The 24793-nt window shown below is 39.6% G+C and overlaps 1 protein-coding gene across 12 annotated transcripts in view; it reads left to right on the top strand.

The window, feature by feature from the left end:
- NAV2 (neuron navigator 2) overlaps nt 1-24793 on the top strand; it is a 385274-nt gene that overhangs the window by 353207 nt on the left and 7274 nt on the right. For all 12 annotated transcript variants that reach the window (XM_064426226.1, XM_064426225.1, XM_064426222.1 and 9 more), the window contains 17 exons: nt 6114-6166; nt 7448-7471; nt 7584-7658; nt 11029-11112; nt 11701-11812; nt 12141-12286; nt 14912-15084; nt 16927-17080; nt 17550-17709; nt 18185-18285; nt 19577-19672; nt 19824-19992; nt 21710-21945; nt 23104-23258; nt 23716-23787; nt 24259-24455; nt 24640-24758. In XM_064426226.1, the coding sequence (XP_064282296.1) occupies nt 6114-6166; nt 7448-7471; nt 7584-7658; nt 11029-11112; nt 11701-11812; nt 12141-12286; nt 14912-15084; nt 16927-17080; nt 17550-17709; nt 18185-18285; nt 19577-19672; nt 19824-19992; nt 21710-21945; nt 23104-23258; nt 23716-23787; nt 24259-24455; nt 24640-24758 (2126 nt within the window). The remainder of the gene's footprint in view (nt 1-6113; nt 6167-7447; nt 7472-7583; nt 7659-11028; nt 11113-11700; nt 11813-12140; nt 12287-14911; nt 15085-16926; nt 17081-17549; nt 17710-18184; nt 18286-19576; nt 19673-19823; nt 19993-21709; nt 21946-23103; nt 23259-23715; nt 23788-24258; nt 24456-24639; nt 24759-24793) is intronic.

The following is a 24793-nucleotide window of genomic DNA, read 5'->3' as shown; positions in this document are numbered from 1 at the left end:
TTTGTGTTCAGACCCTGCTGTTTATTATTTCTTATCTGTGTTACAAGTCGTGAGTTCTGCTGCATTCTACTAACAATGGCTAACCACCTTTCTATACAAGGTCTTTTAAGGCTAAATTATCCAATTAAGAAATGACACCTAAATTATTTTCACTTTTTACTCCATAACTAACTCGAAGTCTGCAATACGGACTTTTCTGTCCAATTACAAAATACCACCCAAACCCATGAAGAGGAAGGAAGAAGAAGATAAAGAAGGACCAGCTTCCACCCTAAAACCTCCATCTTATTTTATATATGTATTACTGTATTCTAAAACTCTTAAGTTTTAGAACCCCAAAACTCCACCCTGGGATGTTACACGCTTCTAATTAACTACACACCCATAATCCCAGTGCTATCAGTCAATTTTGGAAGCCTTTTCTATGGCCTCAGGTCAAGAGAGGAGATAGAGAGTGCTCTCCTCAGTGCTCTCCTGGGAGTCAGAGTCTATCAGCACAGAAAGTCTAAAATTCTCAGTGTCCAGAACTCCAACTCAAAGGGTGGCCTTTGCACAGGAACTGGGCACTTCTCAGTTCAAACACAGCTTTTTCAGTGTGGAGCTCTCAGTGTTGGCTAAAACCATAGTTCTAGTCATGGTTGTTCTGATTGTAGATTCAGAGTGTTGGAAGAGATCCACAAGGATCATCAAATCCAACTCCTGACCCTGCCCAGGGCACCCCAGCAATCACCCCATGTGTGAGCATTGTCCAAACACTCCTTAAACTCTGTCAGCCTTGCTGCTGTGACCATTTCCCTGGGGAGCCTGTTCCAGTGCCCAGTCACCCTCTGGGTGAAGAGCCTTTTCCTGATATCCAACCTAAACCTGACACAACTTCAGGACAAAGATCCCTCAGATCCTGTCACTGGTCACCAGAGGGAATGATGATGTTTATTCAGTGATTGTTTTGGTCAGACACAGGAAATAAGTGTTGTACCTAGACCTTGACTGTCAAAGAAATGGCTTAAACATATCCTGTGCTTCATTTTTAGTGCTCTCATAACGACTAATTCATGCTTAGAGTCAGCACATCAGTGTTTCTTCAATAGGGGTGTTTTGAACTTGCACCTCCACATTTCTGCTTATATTATAGATAAGTGATATCAGTTACTGGGACTGTTTCTATCCCAGTAATTTTTCCAGTATTTAAACTGTACTCAGATAGTCTTTGCTTTTCATTTCTGCTCAATGTCCTGGCTTGATACAACAGATATTCCAAAGGGAGTTGAGTAGTTCTTTGAAACATCTAGGCTTGTCTTTCTAGAGCTTCATTATCTTTTCAAATATGTAACCACACCTGATAAAAAGAACCCATGCAAATATAATAAGAAAAAACATTTACCTATAAATGAATATTTAGTTTGGTTGCTCCTGATCAGGCATCCTTGTAGCTGTAGCAGTGTGTAGTGGCTGTGAGCACACATTAAAATCCTCAAGCATTGCACTTTGAAAAGTCAAGCATGGAGTAGTTCCTAGGAAACATTTTCAGCATTAACTCTTTGAGTCTTAAATCTCCTTTCTGGCAAGGGTTGGAGGAGCTTGATTGTACTTCACAGGCCACACATGCCTTTGATGGCTCTTTGCTTCTGAAGACCTGCACTTACTCAGCACTGTTAATACCAGTGCCCCATGGTATTGCTCCCCAAGAACCAGGCATGCATGAGAGCCACACTTCAATGCTTGCAGAAGCCTTTGAGAGCCACAAAGTGCCTTTCTGGAGATTCTGGTTATCCCATCATGTTTTTTGCCATTGGAAAAGGTAGAAAATATGTATTGGATATGTCTCTGGAAAGATTAATTAATTAATTGGTTATTGAATTTAGTCAGTACATTTTATTGTATTTTAGAGGTCTGTGGCTAAGGATTTTTATTAGGAGTTGAAAATTATTAGCATAATGCTGTAGGGCTAAAAGCTGGGTCATTGCAGCTTTATATAATAAATATAATTTGGGAAGGAATTTGAGTCACTGTATCTGTGTTACAATTCAATGATTTACCGGAAGAGCTACTGCAGCAAAATTTACTTAGGTTTTATTGAAGACATCTTCCAAAAAATTGTAGCCTTAGTCTTTTAACTGTGCTCAAGATTGCAGCAAGTCCATTTTGGCATATTGGAAGTTAAACTCTCTCTTGTAGTTCCGAAATTCTTGTCCAGCAGAGAGCCTGGTTTGGATAAGCATCTAATAAGTATTGCATGTTTGAAGAGAAACTATTAAAAAAGAAAAGAAGAAAAGGAAAATATGAAAAGAGTTAGGAGAAATGTTCTATTAAGCACTTTTTATTCATTTGAAAAAAGTAATAAAAATTAAGTCCAAAAAAATATTCACTAAGTTACGAACTTGAAAGTGGTTGGAAAATACCACTTTTGTATCTGAGGAAGGAATTTGACCCTGCAGGGGACATACTGAAGATCTCTTTCAGATCTTCCTCAATTTTCCACACCTAAAAGGATAATAATTTTTACCACATGGATTGAATGTTTAGGTGTAGTCTCTGCATTTTTGTCTTCAGGAGAAAGGTCTTCCATCACTTCCCTGTCCTTAGAGAACACTTACTACTAAGCTATCCTGCTTACTAGCTCCTGCCTCTTTCTCAGGGAGTCACAAGGTCTAAGTGGTCAAGTGTTTCTGAATATAGCAGAGGTTTGCCTTCACCTTTAGAGAATAGATTTTAAAGTATTATAGAAATTTGAATTTGTGGTTAATGAACAAATTGATTTTATACAATCATCCAGTGTCAATAAACTTACCAACGTAATTCTTAATTATTTCCTAGCACATAATATTACAAGACTTTTGTTTCTCATTAACTTCAAAGCTGGGCCAGGATTTATTCTTTAAAGCCTTTTCTTCTTTTGTCTCTGGGTGTGTGTACAGTCATGTTCTCTCACAGCACAGCATGTAGGTGGGGAGGTTGGTCAGCCTTGCAGTACCTCTTGTGTCAGACAGGGCTCAGGGCTGTGGAGGCGCCAGCAGGAACAGCCTCCAAACTCGCCAGAACTTCATGGGGAAAAACGCAGCATAAAAATTGAGTGGTCTCTTGGCTCTCTTTCCCCACTCTTCCAGCCAGCAGTCATCCCCAGGAGCTGGGCTGCCACTGGCTCCACCCTGATACTTCAGCCTCCAAGAGAAAACAAAAGTTAAATTTGTTATTGTTGGAATATAAATTCTTATTCTTTTTTGTGCTACTGACTGCAATACCAGTTTTTCTTTCTGCTCTCTGGGCAGATGGTCATGGCTAGAGCCTTTCTTTTCTAGCATTAAAAATGATGCATGCTTGCCTGTGCATTTAGAGTGCCTTAAAATAATAGCTCCAGACCAATTTGGGTTTGTAGGCTGCTTGCAGATTCATGCTGTAGGCTTGTAGGTTGGGTTTGTAGGCTGCAAGAAACAGGAATTGCATCAAGAGCATAACTGCCTTCAGGCTCCTGATTAAATAGCCTTCAAGTAGCCATCTGCAGATCCTTTAAAAAGAAATTGCACAGGTATATTAACTCCTTAGTTGTCCTTGAAATGAGAAATCTGAAATTATGTACGTGTTCAAATGATGCACGTGGGTCACCGTTCATGGAGGAATTGAAGAGCTGTGTAGATGTGGTACCTGGGGACATGGTTTACTCGTGGCCTTGGCAGTGCTGGGTTAATGTTTGGACTGGATGATCTTAGAGGTCTTTTCCAACCTAAATAAATCTATGATTCTATGTGATGGTGGTGTTTCACAAGGCAGGAGTAGGATTCCCTTTTTTCTTTCCTTTTTTATTTTCTTTCCCTTTTTTTTTTTTTTTATTTTGTGTCCTTTCTCCTGTATTAAAGTCCCAATGTGATCTTAAAAATTCCAGCTGATGCTAACTCCGTGTTGTGTCTGACCAAGTTCACGGTAAAGTTTCTGTTTCCTCTCAGGCCAGTTGGTAGGGCTCTTTTTTGGTTATGTCTCTATTAGGAAAAAATTCAACAAGGAAGAACAGAGGGAGGCAGACCAGAAAATAATACTATATTCCCTCTATGAGTCCATTTGTGGCCTTGTGCAATATTGCCTGACTTTGGGTTTTCCATCTTGAAAATCTTAATGGGACAATGCAAGTAAAGAAAAGTGAGAAGGAGATCTTAAGCACAGAACATCTGTGATACAAAGTTAAAATAGAAGTCTTCAGTTTGGAAAGTGATGGCTGAAGAGATGTGTATTGAATTTTTGTTTGTTATGAAGAGATTGGTCATCCATTCCTTCTCTTAGCACAATGGCATGGGGGCACTCAAGGAACTTATGACTGATTCAGGAGCAGGTCTAAAACAACTGCAGAGAATTACATTTCTGAACACAAGAGAATTTTTCATTACAGACAAAATGTGTCATCAGCAGCAGTTGAGGGAGTTAATGTTAGACAGGTCACAGCAGCCAAAATAATGGTCTGACTGCAGTTTCTACCCCTGGAATTTCCATCTCTGCTGATTCCCAGAAGGTGCAAAGGTGTACCTGGGGAATAATCATTGTGTATCTGTCTCCTCCTTTCATTCTTTTCAGTAAACATGTGCTGTGGTTGCAGGCAGGGCTGGAGCACACCATTAGACAGAGCCTGGCTCTGACTCACACCACTTATTTTTATGTTCTTAGTGCAGGACAGTCTTTAATATCTAACTAGAAATATCATTTTAAGTGAAAATATGATTACCCAGAGAAAGCAAATGGGTGTGAGGGGCTTTTTTTACTTTCTTGTGGGTTTTCTAAATTGTCTTAAATTTCTTCAGAAGCCAACTTAGACGTTGTTTACTTCTCTTTCCAGTATTGCCTTAGGATATAATGTCAGTGGGAAAGCAGAACCCATTTATTACAAATGTAGAATTGCAGTTGGTAATTAAAGCAAAATGGCAGTTTTTCTAAACTTTTTTTTCTTTCCTGGAGGACTTAGAAGAAAGAAAAAGTGATTTTGTGCTATTTTATTTGATTTGTGTTCAATTACCTGAATTTTGAATGAAAGTTTCAGTTCAGAACTATTTGTTTTTAAAAATAAAAATAAGGGAAAATAATTTTGCATGTTTCAGTAGCAGAAAAAAATAGCTTCATGTACATTTTTCAATAGTGTAATAAAGAATGAAATCATACTATATTTATATGTGAATCCTGGTACCTGAGTAACAGGCATCAGGATAGTAACAACTTTGAGAATCACAGAATAGTTAGGGTTGGAAGGAACCTCTGAAGATCATCTAGGTCATCAGTGTATATATGTTCGTTATTCAATGTAAATGCAAAAATTGCTTGAAACAAATCCTTTTCCAGGAAGTTTTGTAGCTATGTTTTCACTGTTAATTTTTTATGAGAGACCAGACTTTGCCTTGTTAAAAAAATGTCTTGCTTTATAGAAAGACCAAGAAACCCTGCAGGGAAAGGGAATGTTGGGCTCATTGGTGCATTGATGCAGATCCCTCAAGTCATCAGAAGGAAGATACAGCTGCATCTTTAAAGCTCCTCTTTAGATGAAAATTCACAGCCCCAAAATTAGACTGTGTTTTTTTTATCTTGGGTTCTCCACATCTTCTCCTGGGGCATCTGGTTACACAGTGGAGCTGGGTGTTGTGGTTTTCTCAGGACATTCCCATCTTGGTCTGTTACTTAGAAAAAAAACCCCCAAACCTCAGTCTCCCCTAAAACGGAAGATTAAATACTTAGATTCAATTTTGTAATCCCTTCTGCATTTCTTGGGTTTTTTTTTTATCTTGAGTTAGCCCTTTTGCAAGAATTTTAATATAAGCTATCCAGAGAAATATTTATCTCGGAACAGACCTTCATCAAAACTTTTGTAAACTTTCTTGGTCACACCTAATTTTCCAAAAAAAAGCAAGCATTATGAGAATTTTGAAACAGCTTTACCAAATCCAAGGTTACGGATTGTATCAGCTGGCAATGCATGCTTCAAACCGTACATTATTGGTACAATAATATAATTAAGCTTATGATGGATGATGAAATTTGTGAAAGTATTTCTACAGCATATTGGTGGTTTACAGTGGATGATTTATGATGATTCCACCCTGTGGTTAGTGCACTTAAATTCATTGTGTTTATTTTCTTTCCTTTAGTGCATGGTTCTTCTCTCTCTTTGGTGTCCAGTACATCATCTATTTATTCCACAGTGAGTATAATGAAATGAAGTGTATATTTATTCATCAAAATTATTGAATTGGCTGGTCTTGTTGTACTAGTTTTGCCATTCAAGGAACAGGAAAAAAGCAGTTTTCATTTGACTATGTTCTGAATGCTAGCTAGAAAAGGAATGTTTATGTTCTTGAAGATGTTCATGTTCTTGAAGATGCCTGTGGATATTTAGCACATTAAACATAGACTTCAATGGCCTAAAAGCAGCCATTGATTTTTTGAGTCTGTATTTTATGCTGTGCTCAGTAGCTTTTGCTACAAAGCACCTCAGTAGATATGAGGAGATTTGAACTTTGTTACTTATAGCATCCCAAAATTTGCTGAATAAAGTCTTCCCATCCTTATATTAATGATTTACTACTAAAGAAGTTCACTTTGCAATGCACAAATATTAATAATCCTAAAAAAAAGGCAATTTAGTCACTGTGCCCGTAACATATTCTCCACAAGTATGTACTCATTTTGGTTATCTGATCCTAAAATAAGGCTTGCTGGAGTTTGAAAATAGCAGGAGAGCACTCAGAGCTTCAGGTTCCTGTGCTTGCTGCACGAGTGGCCCCAGTAGTGTGTTTGGATGGTTGTAATTTTCCTGCTGGCTGGTAGTGGGGATGTTTTCTTGGAAACTGTGGCGTGTGTGACTTCCTACCCCATACTTCCCCTTAGCTGATAACTGTGGTTAGAAACAGACCATAGTAGCCACAGTTCTGTCATGCTGACCACAGTGGATGGTCAGTACATCCACTTGGCATCCTCACAACTGGCTGTGTGTCCTCACTATTTCATTGCCACAGTGCCTAGGCAGCACCCAAGTGGGAGGAATTTTAATATTTTTTTTTTCACATTACTTTGGAATGCAAAAATGTGACCTCCTTCCCATGGAGAGCTGAGCGTGGGATGAAGGGAATTGCCTGGGATCAGCCAAGTTCTGTGGCAGTCCTGGTTCTTCAGAGCCTCGTGCAGTCCCTTATGGAGAGAGCCAGGACTTCTTCACACCTCTGTGACTGAGATCAGAGGTGCACTGGTCAGCAGGCTGAGGTGGAGCCCAAATTCCTTCCTGCAGAAGGAAGTACCTCCAGTAGCCTATTTTCTTTTTCCTTGAGAGTAAATAAATTAGGAGATTAATTAGACTGAATATGGATGAGGGAATCCAAAATAGGGAATTCATATTAGAGTTCTTGAAATACAAAAAGATAATATGCATAAATTTGTCAGGCTGGTTATGTTGTAATATCCTCACATACTTCCTTTTATTTTACAGCCTGAAGAGAAGTGCCAGTCAGAGGTAAGAGCATGTCCTCTTTGACAAGCTTAAATGACACTGTGCATTGTATTATGTCTTGCTGTTTTATTTCTCCTTGTTATGATGCAATAAAGTGCTCTCTTAAATCCCACAGATCCGCAAGCTGCGGAGAGAATTGGATGCATCCCAAGAAAAAGTGTCAGCTCTGACAACTCAGCTGACTGCTAATGTGAGTACAACTCTTGAGAGCAAACATTAACCTGGAATGCTTTAATGCAACAATTACCAGCCAGGTTTTTTAAGTGACAAAAAGATTTCATGTGTATAACATTCAGTTCCTATTACTGATGTGTTTAAAGAAATAACTGCATGCATGTGTGGGACAGGTCCAAAAATAGCATCCTCTGCCCTACTAAGTTATCTTACACCTTTCTTTAAAAACTGGATTATAATATTAATTCGGCTTTGTACCTGTGTAAGCCATCTTAAGGTCCTGAGAAGATAGGGTCTTTTTTTATAAACAATGTCTTGCTTTGACATTTGGGTGGGATGAGATACAGATAAAGATTATAATTGGTAGGAATAAAAGTTAATAGAAACTTGGACTGAAATGCATTATGTTTTTCTGTTGCATAAAGATGTGGGTTAATGGCATGATAAATAATACTGGCATAAGGGGCTCTGGAAGCTGATTTAAAGTTAAGCCTGAAGAACTGAGATAAATGACTTTTTGTCAGTGTTGACAATACTTCTGCTTGTTCCTTTCAGGAATTTGAGGGATAAATAATTTAGGACACTTGGGGGAAAAAAAATGCTTGGAATCCAGGAGGTGTTGAGGCAATACTGTATGACCCTGAGCAAGTTTATATGGGTGTTCTGTGCTGCAGTCACAGATAGCAGGAATCTGCAACACAGAAGCTTGCAAGGAAAATAAGCAATTCTAGAGTAAATAAGCTGGAGATGAATAGTCAGCAGGTCAGACCATACTGACATCCTGGTTTATGGGAATGAATAAGCATCAGAACATGTGTTGCTTGAAGGGGACTTCCCTGTCCATCAGCTCTTGGAACTGGGGGAGTGCAAAGCTTGGGACAGGAAAGGACAGGTTTCACCTGAGCAGTATCACAGGAAAGGTTCAAGGGGAAATCTGTGCTGTCCACTCTAGGCATCGTAGTGCTTCATCTAGCTTGAAAATGGGGCCAGAAAACCAAGAACACAGTTATAGCAGAGAAGTCAAATAAAAGGGCTTTGGCTGCCCTTAGTTAAAACCACTTAGTTACTGTCCCAAGAGGAAAAGAAAACAGTCTAAACATCTTTCAAAAGTTAAATCTTATATTTGCCTTTCAAATACAAAGGGGATGCATACAGGCATTGGTTTTCCTCAGAAGCTTCTTTTACTTGTGGGAAAGCAGGACCAGATTCTCTTGCCTAGGTTTTTAATGATGTTGTTAAATAACCCAGCTTGTGTCCTTCAAACAAAGAACTTGTCAGCTGAGCAGCTCATTTGGCTCTGCCTTGGCTTTATTGCATTCTCCTTCCCACAGCTCAGGGTCACTGGGCTGGTGCTCAGCACAGGCTGCTCACTGCCTGGCCCAGCTGCTCTGCATCTGCCCAAGAATTTCTGTGTGGTTACTACCACTCTGTTTGTGGAGAACAGTGTTTATTGTACACTCCTGTGTGTTTTTGTTTGGATTGGGGTCATTTGAGTTTCTGTGGGTTTTTCTTATGGGCTTTTCTCAAAAAACAAACCAACAACACCAAAAACAACAAAGCATATAATTTATTATTTTGATATTATTTTACTTAGTTCACTTTGCTAAAATTTTGTAGTGTTTTATTCATGCTATTTAAACTTCTTAGACTTGAGTCTGCCCCTGATCTGTCCATAAACTGGCAACAGAGATGTTGCTATAACTGTCCCAGAATTAAATTTCAGTCTTTAGCCACCTCTTTCCTGAGAACATCCTTCTTCCACGTAAAAGGCAAGGTCTGTTTCCAGAAAGATTTAGATTAATAAGTGCTGTAAGTTAAGACACTTGGACATTTCCTTTAGACACAATTCCTTTAAAAAAAGGCAATTAAAACTTCAACAATTCAAACGAATCTCTTCAATTTACAGTTTTTTTCCTGAATTTCCTTGCATAGACACTGCAGTTGTTGGTGCTTCTCAAGCCATCAAGGGCATGAATTTGAAAACATTTTGCTCCAGCTATAGAAAATAAAGATATATTTTTTCCATAGCTCACTGAATGATTTTGAGATAGGAATAATGTCAAGATCTGTTTTTGAAAGAGCAACTTTTAAGGCTCAGGTTTTTAAGGCTCAGGTCAAAGCACGAAGGGTTTGTATCTGTTACTAATCCATGCACTCCTGCTTGCCCATTTATTTTTTGCTTTTGAAAAGTATTGCTAAGGATCCCTGAATATCAGCTTTGTTGTGCCCTGTTCATCCTCCCCAACAGAAGCTGTGCACTCTGTGTTTTTAAAATAAATATTTAGATTTTCCTTCGTGTATAGTGTTAGGTTTTGAATTACTTTTTGCCATTTTCTCACAGTCTCAGCTCTGCTTATTTTCATAGGGGCTTATGGGAGTGAGAGCTGTGCATCCCGATGTTATTGTACTGCTCATGTTTGTTTTCATTGTGAATGTGAGAACAGTTATTTAGCAGCAGTGTGCTGCTGCTGAATGAGTCTGAAATAGCTCTGTGAAAGGTTTTGCTATTTTGTATTTTTTAGGTGAGAAAATATCTTTTTCTGCTTGGAAAGATTTCACCATTTTACTTGTCATTGTGCATATAGAATTATTTTTGATAGATAAATAAAGCTACTTTTTTAATGGTTAGTGTAGATTATTATGGCTAATGAGACAAATACATATTGAAATACATCTGTGATGAGTTATGTATGCATATGAGTACCCATAAAACAGTGCCATGTCATGGCTCTAGAAATACAGCTTCTTACATTCTTTTCCATCTTCCCAATCTCCTTTTCCTTCCTTTTGCTTCTCAGTCATTTTCAGTTCCTAGCTGATGTCTTTCATGTAATGGACACTGTGTTCTCCATGCTTCTCAGGAGAAGAATGTTGAATCTTTTTCCCATGGAGCACATTTTTTTCTATCCTTGGGAAAATAAAAGAGGGTAATTGGCCAAGCAGCAGGAATTTTGGATTATATGGAGCAAGCTGATCTTGGCTGGAAGTGAGGTGCACTCAAATATTGGAGAAGTCTTAGAGTTAGATGCAGGTGCATTACCTGGCAAAACAGCTGCTCTCCTGGTGGGAGAACCACAGTGAGAACCTCCACCCCTGCGACTACCAACATCTTTTTGCCTTAATTATGCACAAAGGAAAATAGTGATTTAGTTGGAGGGAAATCTCTGCCTGACTTCTTTGTACAAAAACTTGATTTATGTTTTATTGTTGGCGAGCATTTCCATAATGTGTGCTCTACTCATTTGACCTTTTCTAAGCAGTGTTGTTTTCTCTGCACCATTTACACAACAAACAATGCCATGCACTGGGTGGACTGATTAAATACCTGCAGAAATACTCCTTTTTGGGGAAAGAGAACTGACTCCTCCTGTGTGGTTTGGTTTCAGGCTCACCTGGTGGCAGCGTTTGAGCAGAGCCTGGGGAACATGACAATCCGACTGCAGAGCCTGACCATGACAGCAGAACAAAAGGCAAGCTTCAAAAGGATTTGGAGGTCTTCATTTCTGTTTCCAGCCTTGTTGTCCATGCTCCTTCTGTAGTTGTGGGGGGGGAAAACATCACAAACATAAGTGAATTTGACTTAGCTCCCTCACTTGTGGTGACAGAGTAAAATGTAAAAAATAATTTGTATGAAACTGCACTGGGATTTCGTGGCAACTGATCAGGTTATTCCTATCAATTGCTGCATTGGACACAAGTCTTCAGTATTGGATATTTCTCTGATATATTTCATCCCAATGCATCCATACAGCAGGGGCATGTTTGAAAGAAGCACTAAGAAGAATACTTACAAGACTCACAGCATTGTGTTTTTGGACACTATATAGACATTATTTCTGCATTACAGAATATATGCATTTTTTTGGTATCATAATACCCAAGCTGTTTTGCACCCTATTGAGGGTGTGCTTCCCCAGGTATCCTAAACTTCATTTTCACCTCTTTGTACATGTATATTCCATAAATTCACTATGAACTATCAAAAGTTAGATGGAAAAGCATCTTCTTTGGTGTTCTTCTCCCGTGTACTACCATATGGGTTTTTTCCTTTATTCAAGGATTCGGAACTGAACGAGTTAAGGAAGACAATTGAACTTCTGAAGAAACAAAATGCTGCTGCCCAGGCTGCCATCAATGGAGTCATCAACACACCTGAGCTCACGTGCAAAGGTGAGAGACAAGCACCACATACAGAGACTCCAGGGCTCTCCAGTAAGACCTCAGTCCTCTGGGTAATAGCTGATGTAACCATCAGAGTTACCCAGAGACCAGAGTAACCCACTAATTCACACTGTGATAAACTGCTGAAAGAAAAGTTTTAAGCATCTCAGATTTTAATCTCATCACAAGAAACAAGGATTTGAAATACGCAGTCCATCCATTGGGATAAGTGATTGTCAGAGTGCTGGCTTCCCAAAATGTTTCTTCAGGATTGCATTATTAATGCCATTCATCAAATTTCCTAGATAATTTTGACACTGCCTCCGTTCACATCCAGGTCCTGGAGCTACTCAGCCCACAGACCTGCGGATCCGGAGGCAGCACTCCTCGGACAGTGTCTCCAGCATTAACAGTGCCACCAGCCACTCCAGTGTGGGCAGCAACATCGAGAGCGACTCCAAGAAAAAAAAGAGGAAGAACTGGGTAAGTATGTTCTAGCAGACTCTGTGAGGTTTTTGTGAAATTGTCGGGACACACACGGTGAAATCCACCCGGCTGCTCCTTCCTGCTTCATGCAGCAGGTCAGCACAAGGACTGTGCACTGCTTAAATCATGGGTAAACTCTCCTGTGAAGGCTTAATTGAGTTGCAAGTGATGTATATCCTTGTATTGACTCTGTATAGGACTGAATTTTAGCTTAACAGCTAAAAGGCCAGTCTTAAATTAGAAATAGCTGTCAAAGATCAGTTCTGGCTAATAGAACGTCCAGTCCCTTAAGGAAAATGTGGTATCTGTCATTGAAGTAAAACAAACTAACAAGAGAAGATCATTCTTGTGGGTTTTCTTTTGTTTTTATCTCGTAGGGCTTTCTTATAAGTGAACATATTAGACAGTTTAAGAACTCTTTGTCCAGCATTAACTTGGACTGCTAAGAATAATATTAAAAAATACTGATCTTTAAAAACTTTTTGTGACGGACATCTCTTTTGGAAGTTTTTGCATTACTTACCTGTCCTTTCCCGTTTTTCCCTCTTTGCTTATCATGTACTATGTACAAGGTACCCTGTACTGGAGGAAAGGTACATTATCTTCAACTCCATTTTCAATTAGACCATAACTGCCTTAGTGACCTAGTCTGATTGTAGTTTGGACTGAAGTCCCTAGATCCTTATTGTAGTCAGTAAAACAATCCACCCCTTTCTTCCCACTGAATTTAAATTTCCCTGGATCTCCTGGGTATACAGAAAAATCTGTAGAGATGCAAAATGTGGTTAGAGCTGGTAAAGGCTATTTACTCGGTATTCTCTCAAAAGTGTTGATGAACCTCCTGAACTGTAAGAAAGAGCTTCCTGAACAAGTGCTTGTTATTCTCTCTTATCTCAGAGGTTTCATTTTGGTATCTCTTGGTATTGCCAGCTGCTTCACAAAAGAAGCATTTCCACTCTGCCCCTTAAATAATTGGTAGAATGGAAACACCATCTTGTCTAAATCTTTCTTGTACTGTACGCTAGTATATAGACAAGGTAAATTGCTGTAACTTCGAAATTTCTAGCAACCCTTAGTTTGTGACACAAAACTTGTAGTTTTAAGATAAGATACACACTTTTTTAAATTCTTGTTTAGCTTCTATTCTTTGTTATTGTAACCTAGTGGATATGGTCTTACATCAGCCTATATTTCTCATTCATCAGATAACTATTTTTGAAGAAGGTTAAGGAAACATTTTTTATTATAAAGTTAAATAAATAAATTTTCATGAAATAGAAGAAACAGGACAGTATTTTTATGTTGTTATTAAAAATTAGTACATCATTGCTATGAAATGAAGATTGGAAATTTAAACACTACAGAGAAGAGCGAGTTGAATCTGATTCACGGATTCTTTATTCCACCAGTGCTGAGGAAGTTCTCAGCTGAGGTCTTTGTGTTCCGTGTAGAAGCAATGCAGATGTCCATTCAGAGCTGAAACATCAGAGTTTCAGCATTTCTCATTGTAGGAGTCTCTGTCTAGCTTCAAAAACTGTTTTCAGCTCATCTTAAGCCAGCCTGTGTACGTAAGCAATTTTTGCAATGGCATTAAAAGGTGTACATGGAGTATCCTGAGTGGGAGGGGAGCCATGAGGATCATCAAATCCAGACCTTGATTCCATGGGGGGTTAACTTTTAGGGCTCCCTAAAAGTGAAACTTTAAATATCTAAGAACATTGTCCAAATGCTTCTTGAACACTACCTGTTGAATTGTAACTTTGGGGTCACAGCAGTTTAACGACTTGAATATTAATTCTTGTTTGGAAAATGGCAATCACATTACTGAAGGTTATTTTAGTTGCAGGTGGGTAGAGAAGTTGCAGTCTTTTCACATGGTGAAATACCTGTTCCTGCAAGAAAAAATACATTATTAACTTGGCTCTTAGCCAAAGCACTCTGCCTAAGCTAAGGAGAATATGTAATTTAAATAGTTAAGAGAGTTTGGTGTGTTCCTCAGGTAATGAAAAAAAATGGCCATATGTGGTTTGAGACTCCTGGTTTTGAAAAGGCAGGGTTCTGGTTTTAAAGTAACTGTTTGTCTTTGTTAATCATTGATTGTGTTTGTCTCAGAAATCCAAAACTTCCCTCACCAGTGGCTTTATCTGTTAAAACATGTCTTTTTTCCTTCCCCCACTTCCTTTTGCTTGCACTTCTTCCGGCAGGTCAACGAGGTAAGGAGGACCTACTTTAAACTCGGACGTACAAAGCTAACCCCCCATTGACACCACTAACCCTTCCAGCACCATTAACCTGGGCTGGGCCCTGTGCCAGCACAGCTGCAAGCTGTCACCACGCTGCTGTAGAGCTTGTTGCACTGAACAGAGTTTGCTGTCAAATAGCTCTTTAAAAATAGGAAGCATCCATAGCCACTCCTATTGACCTTATTAATCTGATAAACTAGTTATGGAAAAAGCTTTTTTTTATTTTTCACCCATGTTACTGTGTATGTGAGTATGGCTGTAGCATCTGGAGTATTTGCATGTTGAGAGTTTTTACTCTGTGAGGGTTTTTTTGCCTGGTTTCACTCTTAATGATGGACCTGCTGCTATGGCCTTTTTTTTTTTTTTTTTTTTTTTCCAGTTACGCAGCTCCTTCAAGCAAGCTTTTGGGAAAAAGAAATCTCCCAAGTCAGCATCTTCTCATTCAGACATTGAGGAGATGACTGATTCTTCCTTACCCTCCTCACCAAAGCTACCACACCACAAGACCACTGTTTCAACACCACTGCTGAGAGCTTCCCATTCCAATTCCCTGTAAGTGATTTTTGTAATTTTTAGACAGAAAACAGCATGAAAGGCATCTTGCTGCATTGGTAGAGGAAAGGCAGAGGACAGAAATGCTGAATTCATGTATTCAGAGATTTAAAGATGCATGAGCTGACTCCCAACCCAGTACTTTCCATTAGTGTCTAGGAAGCCAAAAATCATTGCATCAGTACTGAAGTGTAAATATTTCATTGGATTGCTCTCTCAGCAGAATGTACTGATTATCAAGAATATTTATAACCAGCATGACCTTGAGGTGCCAGATTAATTGGATCTCTTCTGTTAATTAAACGAACCAGGTCAAATCTGGGATTTTGTTTCTCTTGTCCAAACACAGCACATACTGTATTAATCTGCTGTGGTAAGTTCCCAATTCTATTGACAAATTCAGATAAAGGAAAGGAAATGAAACACTGCGGATTAGTGATACAGATGAACTCATCTATCTGCTTGTGTCTGGTGGATGGAGATGATCCACTCACCTTTCCTTCTGTAGCTCCCCAGCCACCTGTGGCTGGTCCTTTCCATGGCCACCTGTGAAATAAAGTTTAACAATTTGAGAATGTACATGGAAAATTTAGTGAAACAGCTTTTAGGTTAATTCCATCAGTAGCTTTGTCACTAGAGCAGGATAAATACAGAAAGTTGTAACAGTGAGTATTGTTGTGAAAGCAGACAGCCTCCTGACCTTGGGAGGTCATGCAGAGCTTCCAGCCTGATTTCAGAACAAATGCATTGGAGTAGTTCCCTTCCACTTGTTTTCACATGAAGAGGTGAAAACAATAGCAATAGTTTCCAGCTGTATAACAGTGATGAAATGTCAGTAGCAGAAGATAATCCCCCATGATTTTTGTATCAAAGCTTCTTCTGTCTCTTGAGCCTAACTCAGTGCATTTCTGGTGACTACAGCAAGTTGTGCTTTACAACTCTCAGGCCAGAAAATTGTCAAATGATGATCCCATCTGTCATCAGCCAAAATGCTGTGTGGGTACATCTCACCTTGCTATGGAAGCCAAAAGGATAAATGTGAACAAAGAGTAAATATGTGAACTAGGGGAAGGATAGAGAACAAGTAAAACTGGTGCGTTTTGGCTTATTGGCTTTTTGGTAGGGAAAACATCTCTCATGAAACTGATTTAGCGAAAGACATGTTAGGTAAAATCTCCCCTAAAGCGTGCAGCTGCATAGTTGATCTTTATACAGATACAGTTACAAATGTGCTGGAATGCTGTTACTCTGATTTTTTTTTTTTTTTTTTTTTTTTTTTTTTTTTTTTTTTTTTTTTTTTTTTTTTTCCTGTGGGCGGAGGGAAAAAAAAGCCACCAAAAATTTTTTAAGTGTAAGTTCTTTAAAGCGAGCAGGAATTTATCATGCTTGAATTGGTGTAGAGTTCCAAACCCTCCAGAGCAGTTCAGGGAAACCCAGCTGTGCACACCTGGTGAGCTTTAAATCTGTCTGTGAACTCATCAATCTCCAACCAGCTGCTGTTAAATGCCTGCACCCCCTTAATTTATTTAGATTTTGGCTTTGGAAGTTTTCTTTTATAGCAACTACTGTAAAAAAAATGAAGACTATCCGATAGTAGGTGTTTTCAGAGAATTCTGTTTCAGATGTTGATTTAAAAAAAATAACCCTCAGACATCTTTGTTTCATCAGACTCTAAAATAACCATGGCCTGTTTAATATCTGACTTACGGCATCACTAAATCAATAAGCCCAAACTGCTACCTGCTTCAAGCAGAATAAAAAGAATCATTCCTCTTCTGCTAATAAATCCTGGAGAAGCAGCAGAAGGAGAGGAACGAGCGTGTGTTTGTCGGTGTCCCGCAGTATTTCGGAGTGCGCGGACAGCGAGGCTGAGACGGTGCTGCAGCTGCGGAACGAGCTGCGGGACAAGGAGATGAAGCTGACGGACATCCGCCTGGAGGCCCTCAGCTCTGCCCACCAGCTGGACCAGCTGCGCGAGGCCATGAACAGGATGCAGGTGAGGAGCAGCCGCCCCACGTCCCGCAGCCTGTGCTGGTGTGGCCAGCCCCCCGCACAGTACTGATCTGAGTGCTTGCTAAAGGCTGTGTTTAACCCTGTGCCAGTGTTCAACTTCATTAAAAGTCAGCTTGAACACCTGACATCGCTGCCCTCAGCTGCAGCTGTTTCAACCCCAAGACAGGATTTTGGGGACAGCATTTTTTTGGCTTTCAAATGTTTCCACACTCTCTGCCTTAAGGTAGTTGCATTTCAGTGTTAGTGAATTCCCACATATTTAGGTATTTTAGGATACTTTTAAAAGTTTCACAGAAAGGACATTTTAATAATTAAAATCCTTAATTAAACATGGTGGAAACAGCATTTCTGCTAAACTACCTTTTATTCTTAAATTTCTTATAATTTCTTATGTTGCTATCTTATAATCATGTTTTCACTGTGCCTTCTAATGTCTGATTTGTCTTTTCAAGAGTGAGATTGAAAAGTTAAAAGCAGAGAACGATCGGCTGAAATCTGAAAACCATGGCAGCTGTAGCAGGGCTCAGTCTCAGGTTTCCATCTCCTCCTCTCCCAGACACTCAGTGGGTCTCTCTCAACACAGCCTGAACCTCACGGAGTCAACCAGTCTCGGTGAGTTCAATGAGAAGGGTGGTAGGGCAGGTTTTATCATGCACTTGGAAAGCTTGAGTTGGTTAGCCATGGAAAAATGAAAGCGTGAAGATTTTTAACAGCTGAGGTGTGGAAATATGTCACGAGCTGGCACAGAGCCTTCTTTTAAATATCATCATAGGTCTGCTACACCCTCGGTCAGAGGTGTCCAATTATGACCTCAGCTCTGAAAAGTCATGTTTAAAGCCATTTAATGGTGCACATTTGCCAGGAGATATATCATAGGAAGGAAAATACAGAGTAGCTGGCTAATAATTTTCAATGACCTTCCCTTTTTGAGAGGGCTATGTGACAGGGAAGTCAGTCAGCCTGGTTCTTGTGCTTTACCTCGGGGCATGTGAAGCCCAGACATGTGGTGTTTGACTACAATAAACCAGAATAGTCTTCATTGTAATTGAGCTCCAGCTGTGAAGCTGTTGATGTTTCCTGTCCACAGACATGCTCTTGGATGACACTGGAGATGGCTCTGCCCGGAAAGAAGGAGGCAGGAATGTCAAAATAGTTGTCAACTTCCAGGACAAGATGAAATGGAAGGAGGTGCGTTGTGTTTCATCCCCAGCTTTGAAATGTAGGTAACTTCAGAATGTGTGAGAGAACTCAAGCTTGCAAAGGACTTTTAAGGATTTTCTCTGGAAAACAGTTCATTGGTGTGTTGATAGTGATAGAGAGGGCACTTGGCTACCTCCAGCTTCCTTGGAGCTGCTGAGAGGGACCGAAATGCCAGAAGCACCAATCTTATGAAAGCACTTGACAAATCCAAACTGGGAGATCATTCTAGTTCAAGTTGTCCTCTCTGGCACAAGTACCCTGTTTAGAATGACATCTTTCAGATGTTTTCCATCTACAAGTACATAAAAGAATCCTAAATACCCAAATAAATTGCAAATATTGTAAAGTTGCATCCTGTCTCGTGTGTTTAACATACTACATGCATGAATGTATTACACAGTCCTTGACAAGCAATGGCCTTGCTATCTCACATCTTTGAGCACCTTTAAAAGTATGTTTAAGGAGTAACTTCATGTCTTCCTGAGGGGTGGAATCTGAATGATCATAAATAAAATGGACTCAGAAGCTCTTTCTATTAAATACCTATTTTGCATTAATTATTACAACCCTGGATAAACAGTAAAACTGCTGCTGATTGACTGCAATCACAGCAAGTTTTAGTAACACTCCAAATCTTATGATAGAAATTAGTTTTCTCTTCAATTAATGTTTCACAGTAAGTGTAGCTGTAGAAAACCAGAAAAATTATATTTATTGTGATTTCTTTTATCTGCCTTAAAAATAACTAACAAAATGCAAAATGCTCTGATACATCATATATAGTATATAAAGTCTCTATATTACTAGAGCCATGTATACATTAGAGCCATGTATAATTTATCTATATATATAGGTTTCTGTGCTCACAGAAGAATTTCTAAAAATAAATAGGATAAACCTAGCAAATGTAACACCTTTAATTGTGAAGTCATGGAAGAATGAACTTGACATCTACTTCTCTGTCTAGAATATTCCTAAGAGACTTTCTGTCTCATTGTTAAACTGTAATCCTCTCAGAGATTTTTGAATTGTTCATGGATTGATTAATAAATACCTTTAACTTAACACCACAGCCACCTGAGTGTTGTTTAGGTTTGTAATTCCAACACTGTAGAAAATGTTTATCATGTGAAAAGAATTGCACATGCCGTTCAGAATTCACCATATAGAGTGGTAAGGATGCACCATTATTTAGAAGTAAAAGGGGACGGGACAGGGAAGCCAGTGTTTTAATCACATTAACCACACTTGTCTGACAGAATTATTGCTGTGCCTTTAGGATTCCAGGCCTCGCACCTTCCTCATAGGCTGCATTGGAGTCAGTGGGAAGACCAAGTGGGATGTTCTGGATGGGGTTGTAAGACGCCTGTTTAAGGTCAGTGGGTACAAAATGCTGCGAGCTCGAGTTCTCCTGGGGGGTGTTCTGATGGTACCAGGCTGTATTTGACTTTGTGCATTAAGCACTGTCACAGCAGAGAACAAGCCCCCAGTGCTGCCTGACTTCCCGTGTCCCTTTCCCACCCCAGGAGTACATCATCCACGTGGATCCTGTGAGCCAGCTGGGGCTGAACTCAGACAGTGTTCTGGGTTACAGCATCGGGGAAATCAGGCGCACCAACAGCGCAGAGACCCCGGAGCTGCTGCCCTGTGGGTACCTGGTTGGAGACAACAACACTATCTCAGTTACCATCAAAGGTAATTTCACCTGACCTGCCTGGTAGAGTTTTCACTCTTGAGTTTATCAGAGGTTGCTGTGTCCAGAAACTCAGAGGAGTAAAGACTTTTTATTGTGCTGCTTTTTCCTCTTCCTACCATTTATTTACTTCCTGCGATTTTCGTGTGATAAAGTCAGCACTTAGGGTATGCTGAGTCTGTAATTTCAACAAGTTTTCAACCTGAAACTCTAGGGAAAATTACACACTTCACAGATCTTAAGTTGTCCTGGAGAAGACTTCACACCACAAAGGATGCAGTGGAGCTGTTTGAGCAGCAAAGTACTTTCCAAATGAGTGAAGCCTCAAAATTTCATTATCTCTTTGTCAGAGGTGTACTTGTTATTTCCTTCATGCAGGGTTTAAAAAAAATAGATCTTGACTCATTTGCTTGATTGGTCTTACTGAAGGGTCCCTCCTTAAGTACCAGGAAGGAGGGAGCCCAAATTGTATGAAACTCCTTAAAATCTGTATTTCTCAAAATGTATGGTTTTCAGAATTCCCATTGATTTCATTCTGTAAGACTGATAAAAATTTAGTATTTGTGTTTCTCATTTGGTTTCTTAGGGAAGAACTTTTTAAAGAAAACTATGCTGTGAAACTAAGTTCAGGGGTAAAGCCCTCAACTGCTGCATTTTGAACATGTATCAGTTTGCTCAAAGTTAGACCAGTGAAATCTGCAGACAGATGGTATTTGTGAGCAGTGCCAAACATTCTTCAGATCAGCTTTGAAATTTGACTGAAAGCAGATTTTTGAAGATTGGTGTAAAAACCAATACAAGGTAACCTTGTATAGCAAAGCAGTGGGCAGGAAGATGCAATAAACTGTGAAATACATCAACTTACTGAGGCTTGGCATTAACCCAGGATATTCTACTCATATAAAATGCATTGTGCAGTCATAAATCCTAACTGAAATATTGCATAAGGTCTAACTGTGTCTGTAAAGCTGCAGTTTGAGTTTGTATTTAACTTGCACTGACTTGACTTGTGCCTTGAAGGTTCATAAGTGATAATAGTTTTCAATAAAAAAGAAATGTATTTAATCAGTTTATGGAAAATCACTTACATATACCTTTGAGATACAAAGCTGCCTATATAAATATTTAATATTCCAAGTAACCACTGAGGTGCAAACATTTCTCTGGGTGATCTGCCAATTTCCCTTCCTGCTGTTTATTTTGAAGCACTGTGTATTTTTCCTAAGCCAATTCTGCCTAAAATGACTGCTGACATGGCATAAATGCTTATCAGTAGGAGTTTTCTGTTAGAGGAGATAACTATCAGCACAGAGGAGGAGTTTAAATACAAGCATTTGGGAAAGTAGGGGGAGTTGATGATAGCTGGGAGTTTTTTGTCTAGTGATCCAAAAGTAAACAGGTACATTCAGGGTGAATGGGTGGTGAAATGCTGTAAAATGGATGGCTTGTGCATAAAAAGTGTAGCCTGGAATCCTTTGGTGTGGCAGCTTCCAAAGGGCTTTAGGGGTGCAGCTGAGGACTTAAACAGGCTGAAGGAGGATCCAGGCTAAGCCCACGGGTCACCCCTGCACTTGTTTCCCAGCTTATGTGTGCCTCTCTCAACCACAAGGGATACTGGGGTGGGGAAAGGGTTTGCTCTGAAGTGAAGAGCAGCTTGATCAGGTCCATTTGGATAAAAACTGGAAATCCCCCTAAGAGAGGCGTGTTTCCCTGCTGCAGGTGTCTGTGAGAACAGCCTGGACGGGCTGGTGTTCGAGTCGCTGATCCCCAAGCCCATCCTGCAGCGCTACGTGTCCCTGCTGATGGAGCACAGGAGGATCATCCTGTCTGGCCCCAGTGGCACGGGCAAAACCTACCTGGCCAACCGCCTGTCTGAGTACATGGTGCTCAGGGAGGGCAGGGAGCTGGCTGAGGGCATCATCGCCACCTTCAACGTCGACCACAAATCCAGCAAGGTGAGCAAGCACCTTGCACTCCTTGCACAGCCACGTGTCCAAAATGAGAGACCTTTCCTAATCCGTCATTTTGAACTTAGCTTCATTTTCAAAGCGTTATGTTTATCCTGAAGGAAACAATGCTTAAAGGTTTTCAGATTCACTTGATTATGGGTCTGGAACAGCAGGCTTCCAGGTGTGTATTTAAACACTTAAAGGTGTCATGATTTTCAAGTGTTTAGGAGCCTGAGAATTGCCCAGGAAGTGAAACACCTGCATAAAATTCCCAGAGATTTAAGCGATCCCTATTGCTTGTGGGCACTTTTCCCAAAACCCTCAAATGCATCTGCAGGCTGTCAGGAGCTTCTGCAGCTGCAGTTATCAGCAGTTGTAGTCATGTGCTGGGTTTGGGGTTTGGAGGGGCTGTTGTGCAGACACATTCCTGGGCAGGTAAGGCATGTCTTTGCTTTTTTTATATGCTACTGGTTTTGATGAATATACTTCCAGTGATCATCTAGATTAAAGAAAAGAAAGAAAAAAAAATGTGTATTTGATGGCCTTAGGCATATTTTCCTCTGGAGGAAAGGGACAGTTGAAGTTGTGTTGTAAGCCACTGGTATGATTTCAGACATTCTTTAAAGCTGCTGAGAGCATTTCAACCACTCATCTGCAACACCAAAAGCTCATCCTCCTTTCCATCATTACTGAAGGCATCCAGATTTGGCCTCTGATGAGGGATGGTTTGTTCCACATTAATTTTGTCATCTCTATTTTGATGGAAACACAGTTGCAAGATGATAAAACAAATCTGGCTGGAATGCAGAGTTCGGTTTGGTATGGGGAGAGTTGATCAAGTTCCTGAAAACAAAAATATGTTTCAGACCTCTTACGTCTGACATTGATGAATAAAAAACACAAACTAAATTACAAAATATTACCCTTCTTTAAGCCCATATCTCACACAGGATTTCTGGCACAGTCTCTGAGTCTTCAGTATAACCTACAAAAGAGAAACAAAACCATATCTTGTGTTTTCTCATAGAAAATGTGTGATTTGTTAGATGTCAGACTCTTTTGCTTTAGGTTTTGTTACCAAGCTTATTTATCTTGATTGATTTTTTAAGAAATGTGGAGACAAAACATTTTTTTTTGCTTCTTTTCTTTATATCTGCTTTGCAGGAACTCCGCCAGTACCTGTCCAACCTGGCAGACCAGTGCAACAGTGAAAATAATGCTGTAGATATGCCTCTTGTCATCATTTTGGATAATTTGCACCACGTTAGCTCCCTAGGAGAGATCTTTAATGGACTTCTAAACTGCAAGTACCACAAATGGTAAAGAAATAGTATCAGAACACATTGCAAATGCTAATCCTGTACTCAGTGCACTGCTTCTGCAAAATTCAATCACACAAAGCCTACATTAATTTAGTAATGTGGAGGAAGATGACCAGGTTGTCCATATTGTGGACAGTGCTTCAGAGGGATCTTTTTCCTTCATAAAATCATCCATTTTTCTGAAATAAGTAATTTAAAAGTAGTTGTATTTGCTTCATGATGTAGATCATTAGTAGTAAAACCCCATTTGTAGTGAAAGGTCCTGTTTTGGGACTTGTGGTTTGCTTCCAGAATTTGATCACAGAATCTCAGTAAAGAATTTGGTGATAAGTAACTACAAAACCTTCTTTGACAAAAGAGTTTTGAATGACGTTTTTTAATGTTTAGGTTTTACTTAAAACTTGTTTTTCAATGTTCACAAGTTTGATTTGCTTGATTTTTTTTCTCCCAATAGTCCGTATATTATTGGCACAATGAACCAAGCCACCTCCTCCACACCTAATCTTCAACTTCACCATAATTTCAGGTACTGTTTATTCAGGTTTCTCATTTGTGTTTGTGGTCTGGCAAAGGAGTAATGGCTACTGAGTAATTTTAAATTGTTCTTATCAGCTAAAATAGCGAAGTGAGAGAGAAATGCCATTTGCTCCTGGTTGCTGCCCTGACATGTTCAACTTGGTTAAAGTGCTGTCATTAAAAGAACTGGGTTCATAAAACTTTTATTTTTTAGAGGATTGTTAAGATACTTGATTTTCTACCAGATTTTCAGTAAGACAATATTTAGGCAAAGGAGATTAATGAGAAACAAGCTGAAACAATGCACAATAAAAAACAGCTCATGTAGTGAAATATTTCAAAGTAACTTCTGCTGAAAAACATGTATGACTGGAATAGCCCATTTTGATCCTGATAATCTGGAAATAAGAAGAGAAATGTAGTCAGGAATAGTTAGTAGCATGGAAGAGAAATAATGTCCATTTCTGATGTTGTGCCATAGATGGGTGCTATGTGCAAACCACACTGAGCCAGTCAAAGGCTTTCTCAGCCGTTTCCTGAGAAGAAAACTGATTGAAACAGAGATCAGTGGCAGGATGAGGAATGCAGAGCTGGTCAAGATTATTGATTGGATTCCCAAGGTCTGGCAACATCTGAACAAATTCTTGGAGGCTCACAGTTCCTCTGATGTTACTATTGGTAAGTACTCTGCCCAGATATATGTAAATATATGTATTTTATTTCCTTGTATATCAGGTGTATCTTTGTATACTTCCTTGTGCTGTGTCACGTAAAAAAGGCTTTCTTTAAAACCCAAATTTTAGATGTCATCACCCTAATTGCACTTGTGATTTGAGTGTAATATCTGAATTTCCCTCTCCAGGTCCACGGCTCTTCCTTTCCTGTCCAATAGATGTAGATGGTTCTAGAGTTTGGTTCACTGACTTGTGGAACTACTCCATCATTCCATATCTTCTGGAGGCAGTAAGAGAAGGGCTACAGGTGAGCAGGCAAAGGGAAAAATCATAGGAATAGAA

This window comes from Passer domesticus, chromosome 6 (assembly GCF_036417665.1).
Source record: "Passer domesticus isolate bPasDom1 chromosome 6, bPasDom1.hap1, whole genome shotgun sequence".
NCBI lineage: Eukaryota > Metazoa > Chordata > Aves > Passeriformes > Passeridae > Passer > Passer domesticus.
This window is presented reverse-complemented; position numbering and strand designations above follow the sequence as displayed.